Source organism: Trachypithecus francoisi, unplaced genomic scaffold, assembly GCF_009764315.1.
Source record: "Trachypithecus francoisi isolate TF-2019V2 unplaced genomic scaffold, Tfra_2.0 Lachesis_group1, whole genome shotgun sequence".
NCBI classification, from domain to species: Eukaryota; Metazoa; Chordata; class Mammalia; order Primates; family Cercopithecidae; genus Trachypithecus; species Trachypithecus francoisi.
Window position 1 is genome coordinate 8,474,983 of NW_022681454.1, and position 24,923 is coordinate 8,499,905.

At 46.5% G+C, this 24,923-nt stretch overlaps 2 protein-coding genes across 6 annotated transcripts in view; one reads left to right on the plus strand and one right to left on the minus strand.

Annotated features, from left to right (window-relative positions):
• STX18 (syntaxin 18) overlaps window positions 1-22,409 on the plus strand; it is a 124,598-nt gene extending 102,189 nt beyond the window's left edge. For 3 of the 4 annotated variants that reach the window (XM_033213723.1, XM_033213724.1, XM_033213725.1), the window contains exons 6-11: window positions 3,421-3,536; window positions 7,053-7,141; window positions 16,524-16,582; window positions 18,172-18,241; window positions 20,878-20,958; window positions 21,741-22,409. In XM_033213723.1, the coding sequence (XP_033069614.1) occupies window positions 3,421-3,536; window positions 7,053-7,141; window positions 16,524-16,582; window positions 18,172-18,241; window positions 20,878-20,958; window positions 21,741-21,836 (511 nt within the window). In that variant the 3' untranslated portion in view covers window positions 21,837-22,409. The remainder of the gene's footprint in view (window positions 1-3,420; window positions 3,537-7,052; window positions 7,142-16,523; window positions 16,583-18,171; window positions 18,242-20,877; window positions 20,959-21,740) is intronic. The other variant, XM_033213726.1, reaches the window with a different exon arrangement.
• A 412-nt stretch (window positions 22,410-22,821) lies between these two features.
• NSG1 (neuronal vesicle trafficking associated 1) overlaps window positions 22,822-24,923 on the minus strand; it is a 34,508-nt gene continuing 32,406 nt past the window's right edge. For both annotated transcript variants that reach the window (XM_033213727.1, XM_033213728.1), the window contains exon 5: window positions 22,822-24,630. In XM_033213727.1, the coding sequence (XP_033069618.1) occupies window positions 24,430-24,630 (201 nt within the window). In that variant the 3' untranslated portion in view covers window positions 22,822-24,429. The remainder of the gene's footprint in view (window positions 24,631-24,923) is intronic.

Sequence of the window (24,923 nt, forward strand, 5' to 3'; positions counted from 1 at the left end):
GTTTTCTAGGGTTTTCTTGGCTATTATTCCCTCCCCTTCCTAATCTCCATGATATTTTCATTATAAATCTTTTCAAACATATGGCAGAATTGAATTTTGCAGTGAACACCCCTATACCTGTACCCTAGATTTGAGCGTTTACATTTTACTATACATGCTTCTTTTACCTGCCTATCATTCTATATTCATTTAGCCTCTTTTTAAAATAGATTTCAGAGTAAACTTCTAACAGTGCCCTTCCCCTTAAATACTTTTGTATACATATCGTTAACTAGAGTTCAATATTTGTTTACACTTTTTCTGACCATTCTTGCTTATTTCCAGATGAATTTCATAGTTGATTTGTCCAGCTTTAGGGTGGGACCTGGTGATTTTTTTTTTAATTGAGATCACATTACACTTATAAATTAACTTAGGGAGAACTAACATCTTTATATTTCTTTTTCTATCAAGAATGATGTGTCCTTTCTTTCCTTTGTGTCTTTCAGAAATCTTTTTTGGTTTTTTACATATGGGCTTTGGGCTTAAGTTTATTCTAAAGTTTTTGTTGATATTGTTAGTTTTCTATCTTTTGTTTTGTTTTGGCTATTGCAAGTAGAATCTTCTCTTTCATTGTATCTTCCAACTGTAAATGAGGTACATTATGATGAACATATAAGTCATTTTGTTATTGTTGTTATAAGCAGTGCTGTGGTGAATATCCTTATAACTTTATCTTTGTGCATATTTTGATACTTAGAATAGCAGATTGTATTTTCCAAATAAAACTGCCCCCAAATATATCCCATACCACATGCTCTTCTTAAAAAGTGATGTTATTACTGCTCCATTGAGAAAGCAAATTGGGGTCTCAGTTTCTTCCCCTTGAACCCCTAGTGGACCATCGCAAATGCGTCGGGTAGTAGAATATGGCTAGGATCATGATTTCTGACTTCTAAGGCAAGGTCATGAAAGGCATTGAAGCTTCCACCAGAGTCTTTGAGACTGCCAGCCCTGCAGGCAGCCAGCTGCCATGCACCAGTAACACACTCATGCAGCTCCATGAAGAAGAAATGAGGCTCCCATCAAGCACCAACTTGCTAGCCATGTGTGTGACCTCCTTGGAAGTGAACCCTCCAGCCCTGGTCAACCCTTCAGATGACTGCAGCCCTAGTTGCCTTCTAACTGCACCCTCCTGAGACATGCAGAGCCAGAACCACCCAGCCAAGGTGTTCCCAAATTCCTGACCCTAGAAACACTCATCAGTAATAAACCTCACTGTTTCAAGGCACTAAGTTTTATGACTCAGCTGTAGTAACCTGAACAATTGAAAAGATTGATAACAGTTACTTTTGAAAATTTTTTCTGTTAAATTTTGTAGAGGAGCATTTCCTAAATCATCTTTTTTGAAAACTACTCTCAAAAAACTCTATGAAGAGAGTCTCTGCAATCAGGTTATTTGCAAAAACCGTCCTTTTTGGAAATTCAGAATGTATTTGAGCATATTAAAGGCTCTGAAAACTTACATAGTGAAACACCTGTCTAGCTTTGACTCAACTTTCTCAGACTGATTTGACCACAGAAGTCCTTTCCCACAGCCCGGGATGGGTAGAATATACCCCACATGGAGCAGTTGTTGTAAGCATGGGCTTCAGAGCTAGGTTCCCTGAGGTCATGTCCCAGCCCAGCCATTTGCTTACTGTAACCTGGGCAAGTTTCCTAACTTCTCTACGCCTCAGTTTCCTCCTTTGTTAAAAGGTTGTTAATACTAGTACCTACCTAATGGGGATATTCGAAATTAAATAAATTTATCCATATATATTGCTTAGAAAAAATGTCCGCTATATAAGCCATTAACAAATGTTAGTTGGCATTAGTAATATCACCCTAATATGCATTTACATTGTTCCTTTAATTATAGTCTCTCTGCCTAACAATATGGAATTTATCCTAGATCTTTTTACACTGACTATAATTTTATAGTGTTTATGTAGATTCTAGCTATTACAAAGCCCGTTGTTTCATAACCAGAATTTTTTCTCTTATTAATCATTTACTTGTATTTATAATGCATTCATTCATTCAACATATATTTATGAAACTGAATACCAGGCACTAATCCAGAATCTGGGATCTAGGAGCAAGGCTGACAACCAACAGATAGATAAACAGGGGGATTATAGACTGTGATAACTGCTATGGAGAAAACAGATGCAGAGGAGTGGGAGGCCGCCTTTCCCTGATAGAAGAGTCAGAGGTGGCCTCTCTGAGTAGGTGAAACTGAGCCAAGCCCTGTAGGTGGGAAGGAAGATGATGCCCTGGGAAGAGCCTGTGGGGAAGAAGCAGGGGAATGCCAAGTGCCGAGGATTCAGTCCTGAAGCAAGTCTGTGCCTTCGAGTGGGTATTTAAGGACTTGTGCTTTCAGAGTTCACTTATATTAAGATGTGACTTAGAACATGTACACGTGTGGGTATAGGTATATATGTGTGTGTATAAGTATATATGTTGGGTGTGTGTGTGTGTATATATATGGGTGGGGGTATATATGCATGTGTTTGTATGTGTATGTGTATGTGGGGGTATATGTGTGTGTACATGTGGGAGTATATATCAGTGTATATGTGTGCATATGCATATGTGTGTGTAGGTGTATGTGTGGAAGGGTATATGTGGGGGGTATATATGCATATGTGTACATATAGTGTGTATGTGTAGGGGTATGTATGTGAGTGGGGGGTATATATAGTATATGTATGTGGGTGTGTATACATGGTGTGTGTATATATGTGTGTGTATGTGGGTGATTATATATGAATATGTGTATGTGGTATGTATGTGTATGTGGGGGGATATACATGCATGTAAGTATATAGAGGAAATGTATGTGGGGGTATATATATGTGGTATATATATTGTGTGTATACATGTGTGGGTATGTGTGTGGTGGTATATATATGTGTGTGGTGTGTGTATATATGTGGGTATACATATGTTGGGGTATATATGTGTGGGGGTATATATACATATGAATATATGTATAATATGTATTATATATTATAATTAATAACATATTCAGCAATCTTTTTGCATTAGCGTCTACTACTGGGTGAGCATCAATCCAGCTTCCTGGGTTTGTTGAGTGCGGTGTCAGTCTATGGAGCATATTCAGCACATACCAACTGTAGCCTGCCCCTGCATGCTGGTCACTGTGCCATGGCTGCAAATGCAGAGGGCGTGCACAATCTCTACCCTGCAGGCAACAATGGCAGTGTTAAGTGCCCCAGTGGAGGTGTATCCAGATAGCCACTGGGCCCAGAGGCAGTGACTGCTCCCCAGTACAGGGACACAGGACAAAATTGCAGGGTCACATGTGACTCCTGTTGTCAAAAAGGAATCCTGTTATGGAAATAAAATACCTGACTGCTAATTATGTATTTTTAGATCTAAGCTGGAACCAGAACCAAATACAAAGACAAGGGAATCCACATCTTCTGAGAAAGTTTCACAGAGCCCTTCAAAAGACTCTGAAGAAAACCCTGCCACTGAAGAACATCCAGGTACGAATTGAGATGAATATCTTGCCTTGCATTTCTTCCTTGTGACATGTTGGCAAGAGTATACCACAGGAACGAAGTAGCACAGTCTCAGACATGTTTTAGTGTTTGTATTTGCATAAAGCAAAGGAAGCAGGAGGTGGCAGCCTTTGTGTCTGTCACAGTTGATCTTGGTGACTGCCACGGAGGCAGGAGGTGCTTTTACCCAGTCACCTGGGAGCTGGCGGGGTGCAGGAGAAAGGGCCTGCTGTAGAGGGGTGAGGCCGGGATCTGTCTGCCTCAGGAGCCCTGTGTGCCAGCCTCAGGAGAGGCAGCATTGCCTCCCTGGCAGCCGTGCCCTGCATGTCAGCTGTGAGCTTACAGGCCTGCGCCCAGGTAGAGTGTGCAACCTCAGCAGCCTTTCACAGCCAGTCAAACCAACAGGACAAAATGCAAATCTGTATTGATGTGCTGCCTGTCACCACAGATACTAGACGGCCCATGGCTTAGAACAGTTCCTGATGCGCAGGAGATGCAGAAGAAATACAGGGTCTCCATGAAGTCCGAAAATGTGGGGGCACATATACAATGTGGTCATGGATGTCTGCGATCTGTGTGTCTGGCTGGCACCCCCACATACGGATGCCTGCATAGTTTGCTATATCCGAGAGACAGAGTGGAACAGGATTCTTTGCGTGAATCACAGGGTGATGGCCTGCTGGAGCCAGGAGAGACCTGGGAGTCCCCTGTGGCATCCTTCTCCATAGTCTCATGGCAGTTCTTATTAACTCGTCTTCCAGAGGCTAGGCACAGTCCTGGACATGTCACAAAAATTACAGGTTGAGTATCTCTTAGATGCTTGGGACCAGAAGTGTTTTGGATTTGGAGTTTTTTCAAATTTTTGCATATTTACATTATACTTACCGGTTGAGCATCTCTAATCTGAAAACCAAAATCTGGAAAGCTCCAATGAGTATTTCCTTTGGGTGTCACATGGAGCTCAGAAAGTTTCAGGGATGTGATTCCTGCCCTCAAGGAGCTCACAGTTGATGGGAAAGATAATACTCTAGCCCCTGGGAGAAAGTAAGTAGTACCTCAAGAGAGGGCAGAGGGCCAGGGAGGCGGCACTAAGAAGTGAGTCTGGGCCAGGCGTGGTGGTTCACGCGTGTAATCCCAGCACTTTGGGAGGCCAAGGTGGGTGGATTACCTGAGGTCGGAATTCAAGACCAGCCTGACCAACATGGAGAAACCCCATGTCTACTGAAAATACAAAATTAGCTGGGTGTGATGGCACATGCCTGTAATCCCAGCTACTCGGGAGGCTGAGGCAGGAGAATCACTTGAACCCAAGAGGCGGAAGTTGCGGTGAGCCAAGATCGTGCCATTGCACTCCAGCCTGGGCAACAAGAGCGGAATTCCATCTCAAAAAAAAAAAAAAGAAGTGAGTCTGGACCTGAAAAAAAAAAAAAATGAAAGCTTAGAAAGTTATAGACAGAGGCAGCAGCATGAGCAAATGCTCAGAGGCCAGAAAGCCTAGAGCTTGGGTGGAATGTAGTCAGTAAAGAAGACCCCTGGGGATCAGTGAAGCCCATCAGTGGGAGGAGAGGTGGGAGTAAGCTTGGAAGGGTGGGTGGGGCCTTGAATGCCAGACTAGGGAGTCTGGACTTGCCTCTGTGGCACCAGGGTGCACGGGTGGCCTGCGCAGAGGACTGGCTTGGTGGATGCTGGGCTTCAAGCTGATCCTTAGGGCAGCCTGTCAAGAAGGCTTCTGATGACCACAAATGAGCATGCTGTAGAGTGTGAGTTCTGCTAAGAGAACTTTCCCATTCTAGCTCAGAGTTAATTTATGCTTGGTTCAGATATGAACAGGGTTTCTGTTTCTAATTTTGGTGTTTTTATCCTTAAAAAAGAAATCAACAACAGTAAAAGCTTGAAATGGATACCATAATGAGGACAAGTAGGAGACAGCTCGTAAGGTGGGGTGGGGGGTAGATGAAAGTACAAATGTTCCTACCCAAAGAATGTCATTTCAGGAAAATACCAGATCATTTCTAAAGATACTTTTAGCCAACCTTTTACAAACATGTTTTTCTATAATGACACTTCTGGTAAAAACAGCCATTTTTCTAAAAGCCTGCATGCACTAGGTTGTGGATGACATGGAGACTTTTTTTGTAAAGATATATTTCTAATAAATAACCATAACTTTCAGGCATGGCCTGCCTAGTCAGCTTTCTCTACACTGTTGCTATCATTAAGTTCTCTTCCCCTGTTCAAAGATCTGGACTTGTTGCCATCTCATGGGGCTGAGGTCGACTACAGGAAATTTACTGAGATTGAGGAAAAAAGGAAAAAGAAGCAGTATTTGCCTTTGAGTACTTGGAAGCTCACTGATAAGCCCAGAGACACCACTGAGACACACAGACACATAGTGATTTCATTAAGGTCTCCCCCAAGGGTCCATCCCTGCCATCCCTCTCCCCTCTGCTCCCAACCCCACCCCATTGATGAACTGCACAGGCCTCTTACTGTCATCCTGGGCAGCAGCAGTCCTTTCGAGGGGCCTGTGGCATTGACATGCTTCATGGAGGATGCATCATGTTTTGTTGATCATAATGAAAAAGTTCTCCAGATTAAAATGTCCCTACGCTCCCATTCAGCAGTTCCATGCCCAGGTGTCTGTCCTAGAGAGTCACTCCAGCATGTGCACAAAGCACAGACTGGGATACAGTACCATTACACCAGTGAACAGTCTGAAACCACTGAGGTCTGTCAGTGTAGTTATGGCTAAAGACTAGTGTATCCTCACAATGGAATATCATGCAGCAACTTAAAAGAACAAGGTAGATCTACTTGGACGATCGCCAAGATGTATCAATAAAGCATACAAAGCAAGTTTTAGAACAGTATGTTACCATTGATATCTGTGTGAAAAGCAAGCAACCATACACACAAAACTGTGTATTACTTGAATTTCATAGGTAGGCAGGGACTCCTATCTTTGTATGTGAATATGTTTAGATAAAATCTATGACGCTACATCAAAGCAGTAACTTCTGGGAGAGGAATAGGATTGGGGAACGGTATATCACTTCCTGTATATATATATATATGTGTGTGTGTGTGTGTATATACATGTATATGCATATGTATTTTTTACATTAAAAATATGTCTTACAGTCTTTACAAGTAGAGAGGTGTGTACTATGTGTCTTGAAGTAAAACATACTTTAAGACTCATTCTGAAGAATGTCCATTTAGTTTGCAGCCATTGCTGACATTGGTGCAATATTGAAACCATGCGTAGGTCCCCTCCCCACCACATACACACATGCATGTGCCTGCACAAAGACAATTTACAGCCTAAATGTTGTGAAAGAATCATGTCTGCAGTTCCTGAATATTAGCCCAGAGATCATGAAATATATGGACAAAACTGTAAGATTCTGTTCTATCTCATGTTTGTGTTATGATTACATCCTAAGCCAGCCTATTCTAAAATGAATATTTGGTCTTCTATTTTCAATTGTTTTTTAACAGAAAAGATTTTGGCTGAAACACAACCTGAATTGGGAACCTGGGGAGATGGCAAAGGTGAAGATGAGTTATCCCCAGAAGAAATACAAATGGTAATGCTATTCTCTGCCTAATCATTTATTTTTAACTGGTTTTCATAAGACTGTTTCATTGAGAAACTCATCCTCAATGCCCTTGCCCTGATTTTTATACTGAGTTTTAAAAATTATAAATGTGTATCTTATATACACTTTCCCATTTGAGTTCCTAATTCTTAGTGTGCCTTTCATATGCTTTAAATTTGCAGTAGCATAATTAGAGAATAAATTTTGCCTTGGAAGAATTTTACTAATAATAGATGTCTTTTCAACAACAGTAAAATAGTCGTCTAGACTAAATAGGTCTTTTATAAATGCCACTATGATGCTTTTTAATTGTTTGAATTGCTAGTGCTATGGTAATGTGAAAAAAAGTAAGATAATGACTGAAAAGTGAAAAGAGTAACACCTTAACTACTGATAGCACCTCCTTTTAGTTACCTGCCCTCGAGTTTCCAGCTGCTTAGCTTATCATCTCTAGGTGGGTTTCAAAAGGAAGCTGATAGGTCTGCCAAGCCCTGCCAGCTCATGTCCAGCAGTGTCTGTGTGCAGCTCATCTGGACACTGGTGTGACAGAAGCCAAATGGAATATGCTACCTGTGTGTGGGAACAGATGTCATCTAGAGCTGCTAGGATGTGACACTGTCCTATGCCTAAGACGTGGGGAATGTGTCTACTACACAGCATGCCTCCAGTGACTCTGCCTGGCAAGTGACAGCATTTTAAGTGTGCAGCAGTTTGCAGTGGACAGAACTTTTTGATTCTCATTTTATCCATGATACTCTTAATAATTGCACCAAGAGGTGGTGGAACATTAGCATCTCATTTTAACACTGGCAAAAGGCAGCAAAGGGTCTTGCCCAGAATCCCCTAGTTAATCAGGGAAGAGCTGGATTTCTAGCCCTCAAGAAGGTAAGAAGTGGAGCGTGAAAACAGCTCTGTTGAGGAAGCATGGGATCCAGTCTTTTCCCCAGCCTTGAGCCTCTCAGACTGAGGCATTTGTGTTGCTACTTATGCCACCTGAAATTTCAAGTTCTCTCTGTCTACTCCTGGCATGTCTTACAGGTCTCAGGTGTTTTTTTCCCTCAGAGAGGCCCGGTGATCCCACCTGCAGCAGCTCCCAGATACTGTGTCCCATGACCCCACTTGATTTCCCCCCATATCCCCACTAGAGCACAAGCTCTGTGAGAGCAGAATCTTGTCTTGTTTTCCTCACCATATTCCTAGAGCCCAGAACAGTGTTTGGGAATTATTTGTTGAATACATGAGTGACTTTGATGAGTATAACATAAAAGCTATAGGTTGTTTTCAACATTAAGACAGAATCATCAGTAATAACTATTAGAATGTTCTAGTGTTCAGTTATTACTAGTATTATGGATACTTATGAATGGCTTCTCTATCCCAAGCCTTTTGCATATGTTGTCCTGTTGAATCTTTATGATAATCCACTCAAGTAGGAATTATCACTATTACGCAGTTGAAGAAAATGATGCACAAAAACTAAAGCCCTACCCAATGTCACAGAACCAGTAAAACAGCAGAACCAAGCTCTGGCTCCAACCCTGCACTTTTTCTCCAGTTGGTTCTGGTGGTCTAGGTGAGTGTTGCTGCATAGGAACAGCGTGGCACACTGACATAGGCCAGCCAGGCAGGAGTCACAACAGCCATGCTGGCCCACCGAAGTGTCATTGTAAGCATAGTTGTGCAGGCTGGGGACCTCCAGGGATGTCCAGGTCCACATGTCTGCTCTCATGAGCATTGGCTGCCAAGGGCAGAGGACTGGCTTAGCATCCTCTTGCTCTCTGGACCCCCTGTTTCTTCTCCATGCCTGAAATAAAAGACTGAAACCAAATCTCTTTCCTAAAAATTCTTCTCCATGCCTGAAATAAAAGACTGAAACCAAATCTCTTTCCTAAAAATGACATGAACAAGTGAAGACAAAAAAAAAGCTAAAATCCAAAAGGCAGCACAGCCTAGTGGGAACAGTGCATCGTCTGACTGGAGTCCACACCTGGCCTCTCATCATTGCAGCCCGGGGCCCTCTCACTGCTCGGGACCTCTGTTCCCTCATCTGTGAAATGGGCAAATAATGGCCACCTCACAGGTGGGGCTAAAGTCTGAGTGAGCTGGCCCATGAGGTGCGTGCAACACAATGCTTGAAAAATTCTGTTTCCCCTTCCTTCAGAGTAGCAGGTTATACAAAGAGGCAGAACAGCCTCTCCCTGCACAGGGTGGAAGAGATTGGGCACAGCTGCCCGTGTGCCATCAGCAGGGAAGGACTGTGGCGTGTATGCTGTCATGGCAGGGTCAGAGCATGCAGGATGGCAGCTGGAGCTCAGACCATTTTCATATGCCTTTCATGTACAATTCAGTTTCACACAGATTTATCCACCCAGATGAGTGGTTTCCCCTTTAAAATCATGGCCTTGGAAGCTTGAAACTGATTCCAGTGATGGTACTGTTAGTCCTGACTTCCCTGAGATTTGCTTTGGGGGTTCTCCTTCAGAGCCTGTGATATTTTCTTTGGAATACTAAGCAGAGCTGTCTTTATCCTTTATAGACAAAAGTAATTCTGAACTAAGGAAATTACTCAAACACCTTAAATTGCCCTGCAAGGTTCTTGCCTTCCTCTCCAGCTTCTTTCCTGTTCCAGAATTCACCTTATGACTTGAATTAAGTGCTCACCAAATCCAGCAAATAGGGGAGCGAGGCCCTCGAGGTGCACATTGTATAGAGGGTGGTGAGAGGAAGACAGCCGCAGGAATTCCAAGCAGTCATTGCAGTCAGTCAGGTTGAGAGATGATGAGGGCCTTGAGCCAGTAGTGGCAGTGAAGGTAGTGTTGAGAGCTGTGGCGTGGGAAATGGCCTGCACTGAAGTGTGAGATGAGGAAGGAACCTTGAACTTTCTGCCATGGGAGGGTGCACAGAAGGTGGGCAGGCTGGGGCTGAGCAGGAAATGATGAATTTCATGTAGACAGGTGTGAGTTTGAGGCACCTGTGGGACATTCATGAGAGGTATCTATGGGCTCCAGGGCTCGGGCTAGAGAAACGCATGTGGGAGACATCTTACAGCTGATGTCTGAAGCATGGGCTTGGGCGAGGCTCTCTAGAAACAAGATGAACAGTGAGAAAGGAGAAGGGGTTGTGGACACCACCCTGGGGTACACTCCACTAGAGGGAGGCTGGAGCAGAGAAGCCCACAAAGGAACATAAAGAGGGATTGGATCATATTCCCATCTTACAGCCAAGTAATGGCAGAAGTTTCTTAAAAATCTCTTAGGTTTTCATCAGTTTATATGAAATCCTTTTATTAGTGGAAATGAGTCATTTCCCCAAATATTATACCATTGCCCCATTTCTTTGCTAGAGAAAAAATGTGTACAGCTCTGTCTCTTCATTAAGAAAGAATACATTTGTGTTTAAGAAGAGTTTACCTTCTGTGTTGGGCTTTTTTTTTTCTTTTTCTTTCTCTTTTTTATTTTTTTTTTATGCACTCCACCACTCTTCATAAAGGAAATAGCTAGAATAACAGTGGTGTGGGTTGTCTGTCCAAGGATTTTTGCCTTTCTCTGGGAGGCAGTGGTGAGCTAAGTATGTTAACCGTTGCAGCTACGTGACTTAGCAGCCTGTAGGTGTGAAAGGTGGACAAGAGGAAGGCTGGCAGTGAGGATATCCATAATCACCTGACGCTCCCATCCCGCGGAGGGATGATGAAAGAACATGGGCTTTGGGACTAGACAGAGTTGACCATGAATTTATACCACTTACTATCTTTGTAAGCTGAGGCTAGAAATCATTGCCATCAGTGATCTCTTCAGAATCAATACCCCACAGAATTGTCTCAAGCGCTGGATGCAGTAGCGCCTGTAAGAGCACCCAGCAGAGGGCAGGGCAGACCAAAATGGTGGCTCCCTCCCACCAGAGAGATACTGCCATGTCTGTGCATGGTGGCATGCCCTGCACGTGTGCAGCACGTGATTTAGCAACTGATGTATCAGAGTACGGCTCCTCTTCCCACAATGAGGTTGATGCAGCATGCTTCTGTTTCATTCCACTGTCCTGAGTCATTGTCTAAAGACACTCCCAGTAACGCTGGTGATTCCAGCATGGTAGTGTAGTATCAATGACTAAAGCAATCAGAATCAGCAGACTTCTTAATTTTTATTGTGTTACTGCAAGAGGATCGAGCAGAAGGCTGTAATGTTCAGTACTTTTATGACAGGCTAATTAATGTCCAGTTAACTTCTTTCTTAATTGGGAATAATAGGTAAGTACCATATCTTCTAGTCTGACTCACTCCAATCTTGTTTAAAAGGCCTAACTCTGAAAATAAAGAGAAAGAAATATAACACTGTTGGTTTTAAATTGGAAAATGTTGCAGCAAATCACTGTTTCGGAATTTTTGCTCAGGGTAAAATAATAAATTAAGCCCAATATAGCAATATAATTCATTGTTTCACCCAAAGAAACAGTTATTACATATTCCAAAATGGTTGCAGGGTATTATATGATTTGCATGATAAATTTCCCTGTATAACTCATGATACAGATATATTAATGCCTTTGAGTTCGCAGATGTTTGTGGTCAGGCTGAGTGGAACCAAATTGTTTTCCAAAGTTACATCAAGAAAATACCTCCCTTTCTAAAAACACATTCACTTTACTTGCCTCAGGTAAAACCACCTGCATTTATTGATGTACTCCTTGGGATGATTTTCTAAAACATGAATGTGGCTTGTGTTTCTTAAACCCACATGAAAGGCATCTTCCAAGGCCCTGTCCCCTGAGGTAGGCCCGTAGAAACCCCCAGTGGCAGGCTGGCAGGGCTTGCCGGTTTCAGCTCATGCATCTAGAACAAGGAGTAGTGGAATCTGAATGCCACATAGTGAGAGCTGGACAGACCCTGGGGAGGCTCCAGGTTTACAGGCACAGCAAATGCTGGCTTCCACCAGAAGAATGTGGCAGGGTCCGTCTACTGTCGCATTATGGGGATCATAGGGGATCGAGGTGAGGGTCACACAGCCAGGAGTGTGAAGGGGTTTGGTACAGAGAAAGCACATCTGGAAGAGTCCAGAAAGGGCCTGGGCAGGGGACTCCTGAGTTATGAGGGCCAGAGGGCTTTCTGGGATGCTCCCCCTGTGCTCCTCAGTTAGCTTTTCTTGGCTCTTTGTGACACACATACTTCTCTTGGCCTCATTTTATACTCAAAGGCCTTTGTAGGAGTGATTTTCTTTTGAAAATTAAAGAGGATTAGCTTAGAAAAGCATTTCTGTAACAATATATTCACAATGTGGATTTGTATCCATTAAACCAGATTAGAAACCTTTTACCAGGGCTTGATTGAAAAGTCTGACTGACTTCTAAATGAGATAAAACAGTCGAATAAATGATATTGCCTCACACGCATGTGATGTATACCATGTGCCACGTACTGCTCTGAGCCCTTCAGCATATGTTCATTTATGCAACCCATATGGAAGAGAGTATTGCTGGCCCCATTTTACAGAGAGCTTAAGTCACCAGCCCTAGGTCACATAGCTCCCAAGTCCTAGGCTGTTCAACATGATGCTGTGCTGCCATGGTTGGAGGGTGGGGGAGAGTGCTCGTCTAGCTGAGGGAAAGCATTGTGTCTTGGTAAGAGACCTGATAAGAGACCTGAACAGCATAGAGCAGATGGACCAATGTAGGGAGCCCAGAGCAGCAGCTGGCAACACCATGCATGGAGGGCCCAACCTGCCCACCGTACCCACCATCTCGGCCTCTCACCTTCCTTTGCAATTCCTTAGGAAATGAGAATTTCCTTGATTGTGTTCAGGTTTGTCTTCACAAAGCATCTAGATACCCCTTGTGCTGACCTTGGAGACCAGGTCTTTCATTCAGCACCGCACCTTGCAAAGTGTGACCACAAAGAGACAGATACTAGCTGCTGAGGCTCAGCGAGCTCTGGAAGAAGATGCTGTGGGTGCATTTCCCAGTGCCTGGGAGAGTGAGATAGCTGAAAGCCACAGCGGGCCTCTAGGGTTTGCGAATAGAGGGTAGAAGTGGTCCCCACAGCAGCTGACCACTCACTTTGCATATCCAGAAACTGACACCCAAGAGATTAAATCATGATAGACAGCATTCACCGAGAACTTAACTATGTGCCATGCACTTTGGTAGACAACTCACATGTATTCACTCATGTATTCCTTCCGACAACCCCACTAAAGTACTGTTACTATCCCCATTTTAGTGACAAAGACAGAGACACCCAGAGATTGTTACCTCCAAAACAGCTTACTGCTTAGAAGGTGAGAGGCTAGAAGTCCAGCTGTGGCTTTGCAGCCTTAGGGTCAGGCAGAAAAGGATAAGAATCACCACATCTGTCCCCAAAGAAACTGACAGGCCCACCAGAAGCCAGTGACTGGCCCAGCATTGCCCCAGGGTTCCTACAAGGTCCCCAGAACTGGCTGCCATATCCACCTGGTACATGCACCACTACGCCTGCCACCCGGCAACAGATGAAGGGAGGCACACAGGTTTGCCATTTAGACAGTGTTGGAAGCCATCCTGAAACCTGGTACAAGTCAGTGTTGTCAGCAGCCTTGCTATGACCTAATTGTCCTGGGCCCTGCCAGCCTCCTTAAGTAATAGTGACCTTGTAGTTGTCTGGGAAATAGGCCTTTTGCGTTTTAAACACAGAGGCGGCTCTCCATTAAAACTGGCCATTGGCAAACCTCTCTCCTCAGCCCTTAGCACCTTTGATCCTTGAGGCACCTGGTTCTCTTCCTCTAGGGACTAGGTATTTTTCAGGTGGGGTGGAAGGAAATTAGGACCAGCATCTGATCCCACTCCTGACTGCAGTGGAGGGCGGACATGGAGCTATCAGAAGTAACAGTTACGAAGAGGCCTAAGAGGAGGTGCCGCACATAAGTGCCTTATGCCACACGCCCTCATGTTGGGGAGGAAACAAGAAGAGCTTTGTTCCCAAGGAACAGGCCAGGAATAAATCACCCCAAACCACTAATTTTGTTTAGGAACAGTTGCAAAGCATAAAGGGGACTGTGGATTTGACTGTATTTTGTCATTAGAAAAATTCAAGAAAATGCCCCCCCCGCCCCCCGCCCAAGAAAAACTGAGTAGTACCTGAATTAGCCAAAGTGAATTGGTGCCTACATGTTTTAGTAATTACATGTTTTCCTCAAATACTGTCCTTTTAAGTAACTGTTGAAGTTAACAGAGCTGATACTTTCAAACTCAAAAGTGAAAGTTTTATTCTCTTAAATAGCCATTGTCTTGCCTAATTAAAGGGGCCATAAGCAATTCTGTGTCAGCAGCCAGCAAGGCAGCCTGCTGTGGATGAGGTGGTCCTGCAGGGAGCTTTCCGCCCTTCCCAGAGCTTTGCCCCACTCCCCCTGTTTTCTGGCCTGGCAGATCTGGAGTGCAGCAGATGCCTCCTTGTGTTTTGATGAGTAGCCGGGGCCGAGAACTGGTGTCCTGTCATGTGTGAGGCCCTGGGCTGGGCTCAGGGTCCAAAGGAGGACAGCTGCCCTCCACAGAGAGAAGACAGGTCCCTGAACAAGTGTGAGAAATGTCCTTGAAGAGCCAAGTACAGGGGAACTTGGTAACATGAGTGAGGAAGTAAAAGAAGGTGATTCAGTCTGCCCTGAGGTATCAGATCGCTAGGAAGGTGCCTGGGGTTTTGAGGGACCTCGTGGAGTTCTGCAGCCAGGCAGGAAGCTAGCCTTAGCAGAGCTGAGGTGGGAGATGTCACGTGGCCAGGTCATGGATAACAGTGTGCCTTAAACCTGATCTGTAGGGGCAACGGGCAAGGCCAGCATGAGGCATTCTGGCATGACCAGCACTTGAGATCACTTTGACCAAGGATTGGATAACAGGCTGGAGGCAAGTGAGAAATGATGAGGGTAGAATGTGGACAGTAGGGGAAGGGCTGAATACAGCAAGTGCATGTGTGGGGGCAAAACTGGTGGACTTAGGAAGGAGTGCATATGTGAAGACCACTTGCATAGAGCACAGCTGGGGTACTTGGAGGGGAGGGGTTCTGGGTGGGAAGGAGACTGCTGGGGAGGCCCTGCAACTCATTTCCGCCCTAGGACAACGGGAACAAGGTCGGGCTGTTGTATGAGTCTGTGCATCCCAGCGCAGGAAGTGCCAGCGTAGCCCATGGTGGTCAGCTGCCTCCCATAACCATTGTTTCCCTTGTATTTTTGGTTTACTAAGCAAGTGATAAGCCAGATCTTCAGTCGATTCAGAGCCTCTGGAGGCTTGCTTGTATTTATTCCTCCCACCCGTTACAGAATGCCTCGGAAAACATTTGTGGATTTGATGGCAGCTTTAATTGATATGAAAGAAAGAATAACTGGAATGCCTTTGCAAAGTTACATTCTACACAGTTCACACCCTCAGGAAGCTCAGAGTGACACAGGAAGTTTGGGCTGTGCACAGTTTATTACAAGGCAGAAAGGGACTCCTATCTGAAGATCTTTTCAGAAAATGGTAGGCCAGGGATAGGAATATGAGAAATAAGTTTGAGCTTAGGGGCCCGGGTAGGTCTCTTGGAGAAGTGGGGCCTGCGGGACGCATTACGGAGAAATGCAGTATGCCCCTGACTCCCTGCACATTCCGCGAGTTGAATGGACCCACAAGGACAGGGCTGTGGGGGCCTGCGGTGAGGGCAAGGAGCTATTCCTTGTTCCTGTCCATTCTCTGTGCTGAGTTTCAGGAGCTTCCATCCTTTTCTTTGGCCCATATCAAGCTGGCAAGAATGGCTGAGAGCGCAACTATCTGTGCCAAGGTCACTCAGGGCACCTGGCCTCACCCAACCTGAGCACTGGGAAACATGCTGGTCTGGCTCTGGGCCTCTGTCCCTGTTGAGCAGTGGAGTGGCCGGGGCATGGCTCTGAGGTCAGAGGGGCCCAGGGGCAGCTCAGCCAAGCTGCCGACCCCCCCTTCCTCTCCAGACCCTCCCCACACCAGATCTTTCTCCATATTAAAAAATATGTATAGTCCTTCAGTATACTTCATGAGAGAAAACAACAACAAAAGAATTTTTTTAATAATGGTACCAGAGGCAGGAAGCCGGCCGTGGGAGCCCAGGGGAGAGCGCGTAAGTAGATGCAGCTACAGCCATAGCAGTCAGCTTGCACCCCTGGAGTGCAGTGGTTGAGATGGAAAAGTCGATTACCAGGCAGCACAGCTGTTTTTTACAATTTTCTCCTGAAAGCAGGGACATTGTTCATACTAATGCTCTCGGTCATCCAGCACCGGCTGCCATGTTGCTGCAGCTGGAAATGGGGGCTTCAGCAGTGGTTCCTGGAGCACAGGTCTGCTTTCTTGTTAGACTCTTGCTTAAGTTCAGTATGATGTCATCCTGAGTGTGTTTGTTTCCTCGCAGTTTGAACAGGAAAATCAGCGACTCATTGGTGAAATGAACAGCTTGTTTGATGAAGTGAGGTATGTTTGTAGCTCCTCTGTGAGCTGATAGCCTGCTTTACAACTGCTCCTCTGTGAGCTGATAGCCTGCTTTACAACTTTCCGGGAACTAGGAGCGTTATTTACCTTGGTGCCCAGGCATCCACATGGGGCCCCTGGGCTGGTGCAGCCCCCCTCAGCCATTTTGACAGGGCTGGGGTAGGCATGTGGCCTGAATCCACAACTCCCTCAGCCTGTGGGCCTGTGGGTTACCGCCCGCCTGCTGCCACTGCTGCGGGGACCCAGGTGCTTTCTACCCCAAGAGATGCAAGAGTGACTGCAGATTACCTGCGTGTAATTTCCACCACCATTTGGGCTATTTCCATGCAGTGACTCTGAAATGAAATGGGGCCCTCGTGAAGGACAGCTGACCAAGGGAAGCCCTCTTTTGCTAATGGCTCCACTGGGGTCTGCCTGCTCCCGTACCCACCAGGGGGTCAGGAATGCAGAAGGCAAGGCCTTGGTCACCACACGTGCACCCATTGAACTCTAGTTTCTGTGGGAAGGCCTGCAGCATGCTGAAAGTAAGGCCCAGGACTTTGCAGAGCCTGTTGTATTGTGGACATGTCCCCCAAATGAAATCAATCCTGATGCTGCACTCACACAGCCTGAGGATTTTCTCAGTGTAGGTGTCAGCCTCCAAGGGGCTCTTCGCCTTCTGCCCTCAGATGGACCTCCTAGTCCTCCTCCAACAGCCTAGCTTTCACTGTCCGCCCCCGCTACTCCCCCATGCCCAGATACTCACTGGCTTTTCTTCCCACATCTCCTCCCCTGCCCTCCTGCCACTGTGACACTGTTGGGATTCGTCTCTGCTTCCACCTGGCCAGGAACTCAGCTCCCACCACTTTTCGCCTCCTGCCACTTCCTGTTGCTGCTTTGTGCTGGAACAGCAGTTAACTTCAGCCTGGGCCAGCTTCCGTTTGTAAATAGATGGGCCCCCACCTGTCCCCCAGGGTAGCCCAGGCTGCCCCTGACACCAGGAAGATGGCTAGCCCGAGTGTTTCAGATCCGACAGAACACTGCATTGCCAAACCAAGATACGGCATTTTCTAAATGAATCAGAGGAGCTTTTTTCTTTTAACAGGGAGTTGGTTTGAGGGTAAATACACTTTTTTCTTCAACCCGCTGAGCAGCAACAAAGCAGGATCATCAGCATATTCTGACCTTCTGAATCCCCACCATGTGTTACCATGGTGACAAGGCTAGGCAGAGAACTTACTGGAGACTGCTTTCTGTAACTGGGGCATAACCAGACCCTCCCCGGTCCTTGACCAGTGACACAGAATGCAAAGGGCACTGCCCACACCCACCTCTTGGGACTGAGGCTCAGTTGGCATGGTAGAGTGGACTTCCAAAAAGCCCAGCGTGCTAGGCTACACCGGGAGACAGGGAAGGTGACCCAGTAAGGAGAGTTTGCCTTCCTCTCCAATCTCTTTCCCCAGCCAACATGGTATGCCCCCGTCTCTCCCACCTTCATGTAGAAGACAGGATTTCTTTAGAAATGTGTAACAGTCCTGTTAGATTACCAAGTACTAATAGTTAATATGTAATCTATTCTTCTTTTTATGAAGGCAAATCGAAGGGAGAGTGGTTGAGATTTCCAGACTCCAAGAGATATTCACGGAAAAGGTTTTGCAACAGGTAAAAACAAAAACAAAGTAGCTGTATGTTTTAACTTAAAGGGGAATGTACTTGAGAGCGCAAGACATTTTTCCTGCAGGCTGCTACTCTGTGCAGCCAGGAGCAGAGCCATGTGTTGCTAGCAGGTGTGTGTGCGCAGAGCTCCTCAGGGAAAAGCTGTCACTACCCAGAGCTGCCCCTGCACATGTGTGATGGAGGAGGAGCTCCCCACAGGGGATCCACTGGCCCCACTGACCGCGCCATGTGGTGGCGCATGCAGTGGCACGTGGGAGGAGAGTCCAGGCCTGGCAGTCAGGGTTCTGGATGTGCTGGGTGAGCTAGGTAGCCCAGCCAGGCTACAGTTTCCCATCTATAGATTGGAGTGATCCCTGCAGGGTTGTTCTCCATTTGAGAGAGAACTACAGCACGATGCTGACGGGCAGTTGCTTTTCCATCAGTAGAGTTACAAGAGCTCAGACCCAGGCCTCACAGCGCGAGGTCCATGCCACCTCAGGGATGGTGTCTGCGTGGGTAATAGGATTGTTCTTTTCAAGTACACTTTCTGAAATTCTTCCAGCCAATAACTGGCAAAACTTTTAGGGACCTAATAAATTTGCCCTTTTCTTTTTAGCACCCAAAGACTATGGGAACGTTTGAAAGACAAATTTTTCTCCAGTATGTTAAACTAAACTACTTGACTTAAAATACTTCTCTCAAAATGACTTTCCACAAACCACACAGCCCAAGTGAAATCACTGTGAATGAGGTACACGGCGTCTGACAGCAGTTTGGAGGTTCCGGTTTGTAGGAGTTGCTCTTTTTAATGACACTACCCTGCTTCAAACCTCCCAGCGGCTGCAGGGTGAGGGGTGTGCAGAGCACAGGCAGAGCCTTGCCTTGGCTCGCCGGGGGTTTCTTTCTTTTTTTATTTATTTATTTTTTTTGGAGACGGAGTCTCGCTGTGTCACCCAGGCTGGAGTGCAGTGTTGTGATCTTGGCTCACTGCAACCTCCTCCTCCCGGTTCAAGCGATTCTCCTGCCTCAGTCAGCCTCCCGAGTAGCTGGAATTACAGGCACGCCACCACGCCTGGCTCATTTTGGTATTTTTAGTAGAGACGGGGTTTCACCATCTTGGCCAGGCTGATCCCGAACTCCTGACTTCAGGTGCTCCACCCGCCTCGGCCTCCCAAAGCACTGGGATTACAGGCGTGAGCCACCAGGCCTGGCCCACCAGGAGTTTCTAAGGCCTGAGGAACAATGTGTGTTTCTTGTTTTTTTTCATCAGTGTTGCATTGTAGTTCATATTGATTCTCTCATTGGAACCTTGGCAGTGGTCACTTAGCTCACACTTCAAGATTCTCTAAAAAGGGGTGATGAGAGGGCAAAGCCATCTTGGTAATATTCATTGCTGGGAATCGAGGCCACAGGCTGCCTTCCTCCCTAAAATGTGTCAGGTTTCTCTAAAAACCCACACTAGCATTCATTCTGCTTCGACCGTGTTAGGATGCAGCTTCACCACCACCAAAAGGAGGAGAGAAGCAGGCACTCCTGCTCATAAGGATGTCTAGCACCATTGCTGCTCCTGCAGGGCCAGACGCCCCCTGTGTTAGACCAGGATCCCACGCTCCTCAAGCTTTCCAAGGCTTTGTTTGGAGTAAACGTTTTCTGTAAGCATCCTGCATCCTATTTTGATTTTAAAATTTAGCCTGTTTTTTTAAAGATACAATGGTAAAACACAAAGCACTGTTTTTGAAGCTAGCATATGTATTTCGAAACACATACATGTTAAAGCTTACTTCTGTGGACTTCAGAAAGAAATGAGAGACTAGAAGGGAAGCCTCTGGCATATGGTGGCTGCTCCACAAACAGCAGCTCTCAGGTTTTTGTCCCTGTCATCAGCAAGTGGCGCAGGAGGGATGGTAGGTGCAGTGAAAGGAGCACTGCAACAAGATGGGGTCTCAGCCCCGTGCAGTGGCTCACGTCTGTAATCCCAGCACTTTGGGAGACCAAGGCGGGAGCATGGCATGAGCTCAAGAGTTCAAGACCAGCCTGGGCAACATAGGGAGACCCCCATCTCTACAAGAAAGTTTTAAAACTTAGCTAGGTGTGGTGGCGCATGCCTATACGCCCAGCTACTTGGGAGGCTGAAGTGGGAGGATCGTTTAAGCCCTGTCTCAAAAAAAAAAAAGTCTCATCTCAGTCCTGCCACTTGGTTGCTATGTGACATGACTTTGGTCAAGTTAGTAAACTTCTCTGAGCCGTGAGTTTCCCTTTCAGAAAATAGGGGTAATACCTACTTCTTGGGGTGCTGTGAGGATTTGTGGCTGTGCAAGTAAAGCCGTTTGCCCTTGGTGACGGCTGCTGTTCTTGTCATGATATACGCTTCAGGGAGGAGGAAGTTGCTGTATAGGTCAAGCATCCCTAAACTTAAAATCCAAAACGTGAAATCATAAGTGCTCCAAAATCTGAAACTTTCTGAGTGCTGACACGCGACACTCAAAGGAAACGCTTGTTGGAAATTCTCTGAGTTGGAAACTCTCTGAGTTGGAAACTCTGAGTGCCGACATGACACTCAAGGGAAATGCTCGGGGGAGCATTTTGGATTTCAGGTTTTTGGCTAAAGGATACTCAACTTGTATTTATCTTTTCTTCCACAGGAAGCTGAGATTGATAGCATTCACCAGTTAGTTGTGGGGGCAACTGAAAATATCAAGGAAGGCAACGAAGACATCAGAGAGGTAGGCACTGTTTGGGTTCCCCAGGTCCGACGTGGTGCAGCACTGAGTCCGAGCAGTGGGTGTCAGTCTTACAGGCATAGCTGCCCAGGAGCCTTGCTGGGCAGAGCTCACAGGGCAGATCACAAACTTGTGTGACCGTGAGGCCATGGTCCATTCCAACGGAGCTGCGTGTGTTCATGAGACCCACCACCCGTCGCCCACCTTGGCTGCTGAGAGGCAGTAGCTCCCCAGCCTCCAAAGGAACAACCCAGGGTGGGTGGGGGTACTCCTGGCAGGGTCAGGCCAGCTCCCCATATACAGAGATGCACACAGGTGGACGAGCTTGTTGGCCCCCACTGAGGGGTCAGAGCCTGGCCCTTATGGAGGACACCACAGCCATCCTGTTGAGGGGACTGTTTCTCGAGCTCAGTCCTCAGGGTTGGGTCACCACGGACATCGTGTTACTGGGAAATACAAAACTTGCGGTCACACTGTGCTCGGGGCCTTTAACCCTGGGACAGAAGGGAGTGATTCTGAGAGTATGTTGAGGGAGAACTGTGCAGGACACAAATGATGGCCACACAGAGGGAACTAGAACCCATTTGTCTTCTGGTGGATCTCAAACCCACTTTTTGGTTTTGCTTAGTAAGTAAGCCATCTATTCAAGGTAAGCACAGATGGAGCGACACCCATAGTTATATCAGCCAGGATCAGGAGAGCACGTGGGAAGAGTGGGGCATTGCAGAGCTGCTCAAACCACACTCCTGTGTGATAAAAACCCCTGTGCTCCCGTCCCTGCCCAGGCCATTAAAAACAACGCTGGCTTCCGTGTGTGGATCCTCTTCTTCCTCGTGATGTGCTCCTTCTCCTTGCTCTTCCTCGACTGGTACGACAGCTAGCCTGGGCCACGGGGGCCCGGCACGAGAGTCCGCATGGGCGCTCACAGACTGCGTGCTCCATGTACCTCTGGTGCTGGAGCATGGTATGACCGGATTTTATCACAGTGCCATTTGAAGGGAAAGGGGTTCGGACAGACAGACATATTCCCCAAAAAGGGATACCCCAGGCCGATGGTGTTCAGCCCATTTAGCAGCTGAAAAAGAAAACAGTGCACACCAATGGGAAGCAGCCTGTGTAGCTATCATCAGGCAAGACAGACTGAATGCGGGAGCTGGTGATGAGCTGCTCCTGAACTTGAGGCTGCCTTGGCAGTGGGGCTGCTCCAGTAGCAGGGGCATAGCAGGCCTCGAGAGCCCCTAATTGTCTCAGGGTTCAAAGGAAGTCACTGACCTTTCCCATCCGGTAGCTTCAGGGAAGAACATAGTTAATAACATCTCTCAACAAATGATTACTTCTTTGTTTCCTTGTGGCTTCTTGTCTGTCTGAGTCAACCAATACACAGACTTACTGGATTATAGAAAAGAAAATTAACATCTGCCTTGTTAATCTAATAAATACAATTACAGCCCCTTCGTGTGTCGTCAGTGAGTCTAAGTTGAGAAATTCAGTGGCAGCCCAGCCATCTCCTATCAGGGAAGAAATGCAGGGGAGACTGGGGCCCTCAGTGAGGCGCTGCCTGGCGTGCTGCTGCCCCCAGAGCAGGCAGGGCGTGTGGGAGGGCCACTTTCCTGCCACTGGGTCCAAGGAGCCTTTGTTCAAAGGAGGAAGTGGGCCACAGGAAGAACGGGCCTGCTTCTTTCGTGCCTGTGCATCTGACCTTCCGGGAAGTGTAAACAGAAACACCTATTGGCAACTGAAGGCATGAGACATCTGGACCACATCTGTACAGAAAGCATCCCAGCGCCCACATGGGCATGAGACAGTTGGTACTGCGCCTGGTGAAATGCGTGTGTGTACAGACAGTCCACTGGGCAGCACCGGTATCCTCGTGTTCTTTATTTGCACAGAGTGAAATGTCAGAAGTTACATGTAAATGAATTCACAGTCAATAAAGTCCACGTCTACTGGGAAATACAGGCTCGGCCTCTGCACTGTGTGCACGTGGGCTTCACTTGTCTCTATTCACATGTGCAGGGAAGCTTTGGCACTGAGTTATTGCTCTTGAGTCATTTTCCACAGCTTAACAACGCCCTTCTCAACACATGCCTCTGTGATGCACACCGCTGTGCCAAGGCCACGGTCTGTCTCTCCAGACACCCTTGATGATAAAATATATTTTCTGTCTTAGAAGCTATTTCAGGAAACAATAGTGGAGCTGACCACGGTCACCATGCCTGTTCACAACACATCTCACACTATTTGTCACTTATTTCTGATCTACTAAAAAACTGAAACTTTTGACATGTACACCAGAAACAACACATTCAAAAACATAGAAGAAACGTCTGTGAATGTCTTTTTTCCATTTAATTGTTTTACACACTTAGTTCATCTAACTGGCAATTTTGTAAACATAAACTTTAATATCAAGATTCAAACTGGAACAATTTTCTTACAAAGATCGTGAGTTGAAATTTGTCATTTTGTTTGCACGGTGCCACACCAGCCCCCCACCCCACAGCCTTTCCTACCTGTTTCCCACATCAAGGGGTATCAGTTTCATAGAATAAAAATTAAAGTAGTCCTAGTTTAATAGAAATTACATTTCCACTCTTCCCACCCAGCTCATTTCTTTAAAAACTAACGGGGCTATTGGTGCCAATTTATTCATAATAGAAGTGAATGAGCAGGCCGGTGGGGATTCTTTCCTATCAGCTCATCACAGAGCAGACAGACCACCTGCAGGGAGAGAGTGCTGCACCTCCCGGGCCCAGGGCCATCTCTTCCCAGCCCCCTCCCTCACATGCTCTGCCAGTCTACACACACTGGAGCGAACCCCAGCTGTCGCCACCCAGGTGGGTGGTGCCCCTCCCTCCCTATCAAGATGCCAGAGTCAGAGGGGAGAGAGTAGTAAATCCACACCAAGCCTGCCACATTGCAGGGCTGTCCCACCCCGACTCAGGAATCAGCACAGGGAGGGGCAGGTGGGTCTCCTCATTCTCTATGCCACTCACTACAGTGCATCTTGGCAGCAGTCAGCACAGTTACCTGCTGATGGCAGTGGAAGAAATGCGAAGTAGGCTTGCTCTTAGCACAGCGAGAGATCACTCTAGATATGGCTATGGAGGAAGGTTTGCAGACAGTAGGGTGGTTTCAAGAAATCAATTCCACAAAATGCATTTATCTGAGTTCCAAACCCTTGGCATATCCAGTGTAAATTTATTTTTTGACAGCATCCAATAAATCCCAGTAAAGGAGCTAAATGAAGATCTTAACATGAAAAGTGGTGTCAGAGCTCTTTAGGCAATGCTGAAATGCACTTGATTTTATGCCCATGGGTGGTCAGCAGCAAGTTTTATTTGCAAAGCAGCATTAGCAAACAGAAGCAATTGCACCATAAATGAGTAACCTCTAAAGTATCAGTAATTATATTTAATGAAATGTCCCTTTGTTACTTGCAAGTGACACATTGTAAGGAACTTGCCCATCCCGCTAAGCTGACTTCTCAGCCGCTTCAGTCTCCTGCTCAGACAGCTTCTCTTCGGACAGAACTGACATCCAGGGCGATACAGAGCGCGTGATGCTCTGCTTGGCCAGGTTGTAGTGGTTTATGACTGTGTAAAATTTCTCCCGGGCACTGGAGTCTTGCTCTGCGTAGTAGCTCTCCAAGCCTTCTGGGATGCACTGGGTGTTCTGAAAGACAAGAGGCCATTGAGAGCACGCATCGGTGCAAGAGGGGCTGCCAGTGTGTCTCCAGTTGGCGGCCAGCAGTTACTGAGCACCTCCCCTGAGCTTGGAGGAACAGATACAGTGATGAGCAAAAACGGGCATAGATCTCGCCCTCGGAGTGCACAGCACAGGGGAAGCCTGGCCTTGATTATTCTTCATAGACTGGCTGGTGAGTGTCATGGCAGATGGACACTTGGGCTCCAAGGGCTCCAAGTGTAATGGGGACAACAGGCCTTACTTCACTGAAGATCTTGCAC